General features: G+C 46.8%; 1 protein-coding gene across 2 annotated transcripts in view; it reads right to left on the reverse strand.

The window, feature by feature from the left end:
- LOC137412346 (serine/threonine-protein phosphatase PP1-beta catalytic subunit) overlaps nt 1–6835 on the reverse strand; it is a 58288-nt gene extending 51453 nt beyond the window's left edge. The window contains exon 1 of one of the 2 annotated variants that reach the window (XM_068097610.2): nt 6743–6835. In XM_068097610.2, the coding sequence (XP_067953711.1) occupies nt 6743–6794 (52 nt within the window). In that variant the 5' untranslated portion in view covers nt 6795–6835. The remainder of the gene's footprint in view (nt 1–6742) is intronic. The other variant, XM_068097609.2, reaches the window with a different exon arrangement.
- Between the last annotated feature and the right edge of the window lie 4279 nt (nt 6836–11114).

Below are 11114 nucleotides of genomic sequence, written 5' to 3' on the forward strand. Positions count from 1 at the left end.
TACTGGATTTTGGACTTTGCAGGTGTCCGGAAATTCCAGTGAATAGCCTCGATTAGCTTGCCGTGTGCCGTGCGTCATTGGTCGTGCCTTACTTTGGAGTTACTGATTAATTGAAAAGTAGGTGGGTTCAGAGTTATATTAAAGTCAAAAGTGGATGGTTATTATAAAATATGATTGAATTACTCAGAAAATTAGGTGGAGGTGATATAACTCCTTTGGGTCACAATTCAAAACTAATAATTTTCAGTTTTCTATGTAATTTTATAATGGGATTTGAGGTGACATAGAGTTGAGTAGATAATAAATCCCGTCATCGTAACTATAAGTTAAGTTTTCTTCGTTAAAATTTCTCAGTTTTCAGAGGGGTACTGATTATATTTAAGCATGTTCCTTTTTTAATTTTTGTCATATTAATTATTTGCCCGAACTCAATTAAGATCAGTTTGTTACTTTATTATTATTTTTTTTGCAGTATGTCGAGCAAAAAAAGTAAGTGGTCAGAGGATTACGTGCGGTACGGGTTCATGTGTTTGACGGAACGGGACGGAAGTCAGCGTCCTCAATGCATGCTTTACAATGTCAAGTTGAGCCACTCCAGCCTAGCACCAGCAAAACTACGGGAACATTTCAAAAAACTGCACGGCGAGGGGCAGTACAAAGAAGCAACGCTGGATGAATTCAAATTGAAGAGAGTCCGATTCGACGCAAGTGCTACCTTGCCCACTCTCGGCTTCATTCCAATTGACAAACCGATCCTCACCGTGTCGTATGAAGTTGCGTACCTGATCGCAAAGCAGGGCAAACCGCACACCATTGGCGAGACACTCATCAAACCGGCCGCGTTGAAGATGGCCAACATCATGCTGGGAAAAGCTGCTGAAAACAAGTTGTCTCTCGTTCCACTCTCAAATGACACCATCAGATGCAGAATCGACGACACGAGCGACGACATCCTCGCCCAGGTAGTTGCAGATTCAGTCGCGAGCCCGACGAAATTCAGCCTTCAACTCGACGAGACCACCGACGTTTCGAATTTGAGCCAGCTCATCTTATTTGTGCGTTATGTCAAAGGAGACGAGATCAAGGAAGACTTTCTGTTCTGCAAGCCTCTCACAACGACGAAGGCAGCTGACGTGAAGAAGCTTGTGGACGACTTCTTCAGAAGCAACGGCCTCTCGTGGAACATGGTGTCTGCAGTTTGCTCGGATGGAGCTCCAGCCATGCTGGGATGCAACTCCGGTTTCGGAGCGCTGGTGAAGGCCGATGCACCACACATCATCGTCACGCAATGCGTCCTGCACAGACACGCGCTGGCATCAAAAACCCTGCCTCCAAAACTGGCCAATGTTCTGAAAATCGTCGTTGAAACTGTGAATTACGTGCGAAGCCGTGCTCTGAATCATCGCATCTTCAAAGAGCTGTGCAATGAAATCGGCTCTGAATTTGAAGTCCTTCTCTACCACTCTAACGTTCAATGGTTATCACGAGGGAAGGTAGTGAGCCGTGTTTTTGCCTTGCGTGTAGAATTAGCCCTGTTTTTGCGAGAACAGCAGCATTGCCATGCAATGCACTTCCAAGAGTCAGAGTTCATCCTCGCCTTGGCGTAATTGGCTGACATCTTCGACGCACTCAATCATCTCAATTGCCAGATGCAGGGTGGTGGAGTGAATGTCATCGAATCTGAAGAAAAGCTGAGCGCTTTCCGAAAGAAGTTACCGTTGTGGAGGCGGCGAACAGAGAACGACAACTTCGTGAACCTTTCGCTACTGGACGAGTGCGTGAGCGGGATCGAAGATGAGTCTGAAGTTGGAGGCACTGCTGTACCGGGGGAGCTGAAGCAAGCGATTGCCACACACTTGGATGAGCTGGGAAAGTCATTCGACGGCTACTTCCGCGACCAAGAGCAATACCCAGCATGGGTGCGGCAGCCGTTTACTTTCGACGTTGCAACAGCAGATGTCAACGACCAATACCTCGACGATCTCATCGAACTTCAGCAGAGCCCGACTCAACAACAACTCTTCAGCACAACAACGCTCTCAACGTTTTGGTGCCGCCAAATGGAAGGGTATCCTCACATCGCTAAAATTGCCCTTGAGATCCTTACGCCGTTCGTTACAACGTATCTCTGCGAGCATGCGTTTTCGAAACTGGTGGACATTAAAACAAAGAAAAGGAGCAAGCTTGCATGCGAAAATGATTTGAGGGTGGCCCTTGCCAAAACAAAACCACGCATTTCCCAGATCGCCTCCCGAAAAGAAGAACAGAAAACGCATTAAGATGCAATTCTTCTTAATTTTTTGGTCAAATTTGAGGGGTTCCGCGAGTGTTCGGTGGGTTTCGTTAGGGTTCGGCGCCTTTAAAAAGGTTAAGAACCACTGCAGTCTAACCCATCCCGTCACATCTTTAACCTAGGTATGTAGAGTGTGGAGGGACGTGCTCAGTTACACTCTAACCCATCTGTCACATCTTTAACCTAGGTTTGTAGAGTGTGGAGGAACGTGCTCGGTCACACTCTAACCCATCCTATCACATCCTCAACCGAGGTTTATAGAGTGCGGAAGAACGTGCTCGGTCACACTCTAACCCATCCCATCACATCTTTAACCTAGGTTTGTCGAGTGTGGAGGAACGTGCCTGGTCACACTCTAACCCATCCCATCACATCTTTGATTGAGGTTTGTAGAGTGTGGAGAAACGTGCTCGGTCACACTCAAACCCATCCCGTCACATCTTTAACCTACGTTTGTAGCGTGTGGAGGAACGTGCTCGGTCACACTCTAACCCATCCTATCACATCCTCAACCGAGGTTTATAGAGTGTGGAGGAACGTGCTCGGTCACACTCTAACCCATCCCATCACATCTTTAACCTAGGTTTGTGGAGTGTGGAGGAACGTGCCTGGTCACACTCTAACCCATCCCATCACATCTTTGATTGAGGTTTGTAGAGTGTGGAGAAACGTGCTCGGTCACACTCAAACCCATCCCGTCACATCTTTAACCTACGTTTGTAGAGTGTGGAGGAACGTGCTCGGTCACACTTTAACCCATCCCGTCACATCCTCAACCAAGGTTTACAGAGTGCGGAGGAACGTGCTTGGTCACAGTCTAACCCATCCCATCACATCCTCAACCTAGGCTTATAGAGAGCGGAAGAACGTGCTCAGTTGCACTCTAACCCATCCCATCACATCTTTAACCTAGGTTTGTAGAGTGTGGAGGAACGTGAGCGGTCACACTCTAACCCATCCCGTCACATCTTTAACCTAGGTTTGTAGAGCAGGGAGGAACGTGAGCGGTCACACTCTAACCCATCCCATCACATCTTTAACCTGGGTTTGTAGAGTGTGGAGGAATATGAGCGGTCACACTCTAACCATCCCGTCACATCTTTAACCTAGGTTTGTAGAGTGTGGAGGAACATGCTCGGTCACACTCTAACCCCATCCCATCACATCTTTAACCTAGGTTTGTAGAGTGTGGAGGAACGTGAGCGGTCACACTCTAACCCATCCCGTCACATCTTTAACCTGGGTTTGTAGAGTGTGGAGGAACATGAGCGGTCACACTCTAACCCATCCCGTCACATCTTTAACCTAGGTTTGTAGAGTGTGGAGGAACGTGAGCGGTCACACTCTAACCCATCCCGTCACATCTTTAACCTAGGTTTGTAGAGTGTGGAGGAACATGCTCGGTCACACTCTAACTCATCCCGTCACATCTTTAACCTAGGTTTGTAGAGTGTGGAGGAACATGAGCGGTCACACTCTAACCCATCCCATCACATCTTTAACCTGGGTTTGTAGAGTGTGGAGGAACATGCTCGGTCACACTCTAACCCATCCCATCACATCTTTAACCTTGGTCTGTAAAGTGTGGCGGAACATGCTCGGTCACACTCTGACCCCATCCCGTCACATCTTTAACCTGGGTTTGTAGAGTGTGGAGGAACATGCTCGGTCACATCCCATCACATCTTTAACCTAGGTTTGTAGAGTGTGGAGGAACGTGAGCGGTCACACTCTAACCCATCCCGTCACATCTTTAACCTAGGTTTGTAGAGTGTGGAGGAACGTGAGCGGTCACACTCTAACCCATCCCGTCACATCTTTTACCTAGGTTTGTAGAGTGTGGAGGAACGTGAGCGGTCACACTCCAACCCATCCCGTCACATCTTTAACCTAGGTTTGTAGAGTGTGGAGGAACGTGAGCGGTCACACTCTAACCCATCCCATCACATCTTTAACCTAGGTTTGTAGAGTGTGGAGGAACGTGAGAGGTCACACTCTAACCCATCCCGTCACATCTTTAACCTAGGTTTGTAGAGTGTGGAGGAACGTGAGCGGTCACACTCTAACCCATCCCATCACATCTTTAACCTAGGTTTGTAGAGTGTGGAGGAACGTGAGCGGTCACACTCCAACCCATCCCGTCACATCTTTAACCTAGGTTTGTAGAGTGTGGAGGAACGTGAGCGGTCATACTCTAACCCATCCCGTCACATCTTTAACCTAGGTTTGTAGTGTGGAGGACCGTGAGCGGTCACACTCTAACCCATCCCGTCACATCTTTTACCTAGGTTTGTAGTGTGGAGGAACGTGAGCGGTCACACTCTAACCCATCCCGTCACATCTTTTACCTAGGTTTGTAGAGTGTGGAGGAACATGCTCGGTCACACTCTAACCCATCCCATCACATCTTTAACCTTGGTCTGTAAAGTGTGGCGGAACATGCTCGGTCACACTCTGACCCCATCCCGTCACATCTTTAACCTGGGTTTGTAGAGTGTGGAGGAACATGCTCGGTCACATCCCATCACATCTTTAACCTAGGTTTGTAGAGTGTGGAGGAACGTGAGCGGTCACACTCTAACCCATCCCGTCACATCTTTTACCTAGGTTTGTAGTGTGGAGAAACGTGAGCGGTCACACTCTAACCCATCCCGTCACATCTTTTACCTAGGTTTGTAGAGTGTGGAGGAACGTGAGCGGTCACACTCTAACCCATCCCGTCGCATCTTTTACCTAGGTTTGTAGTGTGGAGGAACGTGAGCGGTCACACTCTAACCCATCCCGTCACATCTTTTACCTAGGTTTGTAGAGTGTGGAGGAACGTGAGCGGTCACACTCTAACCCATCCCGTCACATCTTTAACCTAGGTTTGTAGAGTGTGGAGGAACATGCTCGGTCACACTCTAACCCCATCCCATCACATCTTTAACCTAGGTTTGTAGAGTGTGGAGGAACGTGAGCGGTCACACTCTAACCCATCCCATCACATCTTTAACCTAGGTTTGTAGAGTGTGGAGGAACATGAGCGGTCACACTCCAACCCATCCCATCACATCTTTAACCTGGGTTTGTTGAGTGTGGAGGAACATGCTCGGTCACACTCTAACCCCATCCCGTCACATCTTTAACCTAGGTTTGTAGAGTGTGGAGGAACGTGAGCGGTCACACTCTAACCCATCCCGTCACATCTTTAACCTAGGTTTGTAGAGTGTGGAGGAACGTGAGCGGTCACACTCTAACCCATCCCGTCACATCTTTAACCTAGGTTTGTAGAGTGTGGAGGAACATGCTCGGTCACACTCTAACCCATCCCGTCACATCTTTAACCTGGGTTTGTAGAGTGTGGAGGAACATGAGCGGTCACACTCTAACCCATCCCATCACATCTTTAACCTGGGTTTGTAGAGTGTGGAGGAACATGCTCGGTCACACTCTAACCCCATCCCATCACATCTTTAACCTAGGTTTGTAGAGTGTGGAGGAACGTGAGCGGTCACACTTTAACCCATCCCAGCACATCTTTAACCTAGGTTTGTAGAGTGTGGAGGAACATGAGCGGTCACACTCCAACCCATCCCATCACATCTTTAACCTGGGTTTGTAGAGTGTGGAGGAACATGCTCGGTCACACTCTAACCCCATCCCGTCACATCTTTAACCTAGGTTTGTAGAGTGTGGAGGAACGTGAGCGGTCACACTCTAACCCATCCCGTCACATCTTTAACCTGGGTTTGTAGAGTGTGGAGGAACATGAGCGGTCACACTCTAACCCATCCCGTCACATCTTTAACCTAGGTTTGTAGAGTGTGGAGGAACGTGAGCGGTCACACTCTAACCCCATCCCGTCACATCTTTAACCTGGGTTTGTAGAGTGTGGAGGAACATGCTCGGTCACATCCCATCACATCTTTAACCTAGGGTTGTAGAGCGTGGAGGAACGTGAGCGGTCACACTCTAACCCATCCCGTCACATCTTTAACCTAGGTTTGTAGAGTGTGGAGGAACGTGAGCGGTCACACTCCAACCCATCCCGTCACATCTTTAACCTAGGTTTGTAGAGTGTGGAGGAACGTGAGCGGTCACACTCGAACCCATCCCGTCACCTCCCCCGTCACTCCAAGGGTCAGCAAAGACGGCTCTTCGTACTCGAATGATTTCCCACATGATCAGAACAACAAGAAACCCCAAAGCGATATTTCGGGAAGCAAAGAATGACGTTCACAAGAACATGAACCGCGAAATCTCGTCTATTCGTCACCGTCGTCCATCATGACCAAGAAACTATTTTGGACCTTCGGAAATTCCATCTCTTGAGGCGAATTATGTTTGTAATCATCCGAATGTCTAAACTAAAGTAAAGGTGCTGACTGAAAACCATATTTAAGGAATGATCGCGGCCAGGTATCCGGTAAATCGCGCGGAATCGGATGGTGAGTCCGAATTCGTTACCTTCAAGGAGCCGCGAGATCAGGTTCTCCACGATCAGCTCAGGATCCGCCATGCTCGCTCCACCTCCGCACCGGCACTTAGCATGACGTAATGCGCACCGGTCAGCATCGCGTGACGTGCCGCGTCGGCTGTGCGACGCGTGACGTAACGCGGGAGCCGAGCGTTTCGCGACGTATCGCGCACACTTCGTCATTTGGAAATTATGTCCGATAGACCTTTGGTTTTCGTTCAGCTCTCAAAATTGTGCTCATTATTACAAGAGAGCCGAAGTTGCGATTTCGCCCCCTTAGCCCCACCCACCGTGCGAGGTTTCGTCATCACGTAGTGATATGGATGGATGGTGCCGCATTATGGTGCACACCATTTTATACAAGTTTGATTTCAGTTTAAAAACAGCAAGAACACATATCGAGTATCCCAGTGAGGGTTTGTGGCTCCCTGGGTCAAAGGTCATTGCTAGCGACCACCAGGCATTGCCAAAGGCAGCAACAAAGTTGTTCAAAATGAAATGTACAACATCCTATTCCGATCTTAACTTTGAGGTACCGGTATTCCAGAAAACGTCAAACCGAAAGAATAAAGATTGTTAATCAAAACAAGATTTCTGAGTATTGCGCAGCAATACATGTCCCCTACCGGCATTGGGTCGCACTGTCATAGAAGACGGTATTAGTATTATGACTCACCGCACTCCAAATTATAGTCCGGAAAACTGTTGGGGAAATTCCCAAAGTTCAAAGTGCCATAACTTTGTCAAAGATGATCGAAACGTCGTGAAGTTCGAACTTGATCTGTAACTTATCATGAGTAAACCATGTGCCAAGTTTGAAATCATTAGCATTAAGCGTTTAGAAAAAAAGTCCGGACAACTGTTCTTTGCGTGACGGACTGACGGACTGACAGACGGTGGGACGGCGTGCAAACCTATAGTCCCCTCCGGTGTACACCGGTAGAGGACTAATAAAAGGCTCAGAAAACAATCTACTAAATAAAATGTTGGAATCTTTCTTTTGCAATTCGTTTTTACTCCTCAGCCCAATTTGGGCTCAGGGGTATTGTCGTCACGGGCGTCGTCCGGGCGTCCGTCAACTTTTGGTTTCCGTCAATTTCGAGCAGAACGGCGTGTCCGATTAAATCCATTTTTGCAGTGTGTGTCGGGGTTGAGTCGAGGATGGTTCGTTTCGAAAATGGGCGCGCTGCGATTTTCAATATGGCCGCCACGGCAGCCATCTTGAAATTGGTTTCTGTCAATTTCGAGCAGAATGGCGTGTCCGATTAAATTCATTTTTGCAGTGTGTGTTGCGGTTGGATAGAGGAAGGTTCCTTTCGAAAATGGGCGCGCTGCGATTTTCAATTTGGCCGCCACGGCAGGCGTCTTGAAATTGGTTTCCGTCAATTTCGAGCAGAACGGCTTGTCCGATTAAATCCATGTTTGCAGTGTGTGTTGGGGTTGAGTCGAGGAAGGTGCCTTTCGAAAATGGACACGCTGCGATTTTCAATGTGGCCGCCACGGCAGCCATCTTGAAATTGGTTTCCGTCAATTTCGAGCAGAACGGCTTGTCCGGTTAAATCCATTTTTGCAGTGTGTGTTGGGGTTGAGTCGAGGAAGGTTCCTTTCGAAAATGGGCGCCCTGCGATATTCAATATGGCCGCCACGGCAGCCATCTTGAAATTGGTTTCCACCATGCATGGGCTGAGGGGTTATGCCTGCTTTGCGGTGCTATTTATTACTCTTGTAATTACCCTGCGCTCGACAAAACACGGATCAGCATTCGGGTGCGTACGTGTGGCGTGTACATGTATGTCTGCATTTTTAAAATTAATTTTCTCGGCAAACATTGGTCCGATTGACACGAAGTTTTACCACACGAGCGCCTCCGCCTGTGGATTTTTTCTTCATAGTTATGATGTCATAGGTCACGTGGTACGGACGCCATCTGGAAAAACGTTACACCTCTGTATATCCGAAACCGCTCAATGGGAAAAGTTGAAACATTGCTCATTGTGAAGTACTCCCCATGGGGAAAAAGATATGTTAATGATTATGTCCTCAGTGCCTTCACTATGACGTAATAATTCGACAAGTTGATCCGATGAGTATGAATTTTTTTTCTCTGCAACTGTTGTACCGATGGACACAAAATTTGTATCATAGGAGCGCCTCCTCCTGTATAATTTTTTAATGATAATTATGACGTCATAGTACAGGCGCCATCTTGGAAAAATCGAAAAATGTTGCACCTCTATATCTCCGAAACCGCACCATGGAAAAAAATTGGTGCGTTGCCAAGTACTCCACATGGGGAATAAGATATGTTAATGATAATGTCATCGGTACCTTAAACGTGACGTTATAATTCAACAAGTGCAATGCTTGATTTTCTTGATCTTGATTTTCTTGATTTTCTTTATGCTTGATCAGAATGAATTTTCTTTCTCTGCAATTCTTGGTCCGAGTGACACGAAATATTTACCATAGGAATGCCTCCGCCTGTAGACTTTGAATGATAATTATGATGTCACAGGTCACTGGTACCGCCTCCACCTTGGAAAAACTTCACACCTTTATATCTCTGAAACTGTTCCATGGAAAAAATTGAAACATGGCGAAGGGACAGTTAGGAGCAAGAGCCCAAGAGAAGAGAAGAGAGGGAAGAGAGAAAATGCCGGTGAGCGAGTCATTTTGTCACTCGCGGTGTGACATCAGCCCTCCTCTCTCCCAACCAGTGCCTCGTTTCTTGGTGGTCTTTCGCGCCTTCTGACGTCACTGGCGCTTGTCCTTCAATCAGTGACCTGCTTCTAAGTAGTCGTGTTGTGCCTTCCACACTGATTGGCCAAATATTCGTGCCTTCCGCACTGATTAGCCGAGGTGTAAACGGTCAGTGGCCAATCAGTGTGCCGCTTCTTTACCTTTCTTACCCCCCAATCACGGGGAAGCTTTATGTCCCTTCCCCGAAAAATCACACATTCTCCTGTGGCTCCCAGCCTGCCTGGCACGATGTTTGTCGCCCATGGTGGCGTACTGCGTGGCTGCTGACTGTTGGCTCTTCCAAAGTCATTGTGGCAGTGGGGGAATTATTTAATGTGTGGTGCGCTAATGGGCCTATCTAATGTCTGTGGGATGTATTGCCATAAGGGACACTGGGATGCTCACAGGGGGAACGACACACAAGGGAATTTTACCCATAATCCCTGTACTAATTAGCATTCCCCGCCCCCTTGTAACAGGGACAAAGATACAAGCTTATTCCAACATACGGGCTACACAGAACTTATTACAGGTGAGGTTCCCTATCACGACAGCCAGACACCTACAGATGCAGATCTACCTGGATCTAGATATTCCTCTACCCCTAATTTTCACAACAATATGTTTATGAGATGTCATAGTGCCTTCATGATGACGTCATAATTCGACAACTATAACGCTTCATCCGATCAGTATGAATTTTCTTTTCTCTGCAATTGTTTGTCCGATTGACATGAAATTTTCACCTTAGGAGCACCGTAGCCTGTAGAATTTTTGTGATACTTATGATGTCATATGTCACGTGGTACGGGCGCCATCTTGGAAATAGTTCGCACCTCTATATCTCTGAAACCGCTCCATGGAAAAAAAAAATGAAACGTGGCTCATTGTAAAGAACTCCATATGGGGAATAAGTGTTGTTAATAAGAATAAGTGTTAAGATAGTTTGCAGTTTGTGACCTTGGATAGGGGGCGTGGCCTTGTAGAAGGACTCCATATGAGGAATAAGTGTTGTTAACGATGATGTAATTGGTGCCTTAATTATGACGTCATAATTCGACAGGGACAACACTTAGCGTGATCAGTTTGAAATTTATTGAGCGTGATCTACACAACAATTATTTTGGAGAATATAAACTTATGATGTCATCACTCATGTGGTCTGGCAATCATATTGGATCAAAGAAAAAACCCTTCAAAAGCAGAAGAGTCGGCTCGCACCAAGTTGACTTCGCATGGTAAGTATTCTATGAATACCATCTCATTTCTTGACAGTAATAAACAAGGAACTTCTTCTTATTTGGAGTTTAATGGCGTTTCAGAGACACAAGGTGCACAACTTTATTTACGCCATCCAACGAAACTTAAACACGATATCTAAGGAGCCATTATGTTTCCCTATAATATTGTTATGTGTATGGGGTGGGGCTTAGAGATTACCTCATAACAGATAGAACTCTATAGAATAGTATGGTCTGTGTATGAGTAGGAAGCCAATCTCGATGTAATAAGTTGGGACATGTCAGCTTAAGGATTGTTTATTTGAATGTGCATCGTACGGAGTGTGGGTTGTAATAAATAGCTTGGGATTAGGTTAATTCAATGTGCAAATCTTCTGTACCC

This window comes from Myxine glutinosa, chromosome 11 (genome assembly GCF_964187855.1).
Source record: "Myxine glutinosa chromosome 11, kmMyxGlut1.1, whole genome shotgun sequence".
Classification (NCBI taxonomy): Eukaryota; Metazoa; Chordata; class Myxini; order Myxiniformes; family Myxinidae; genus Myxine; species Myxine glutinosa.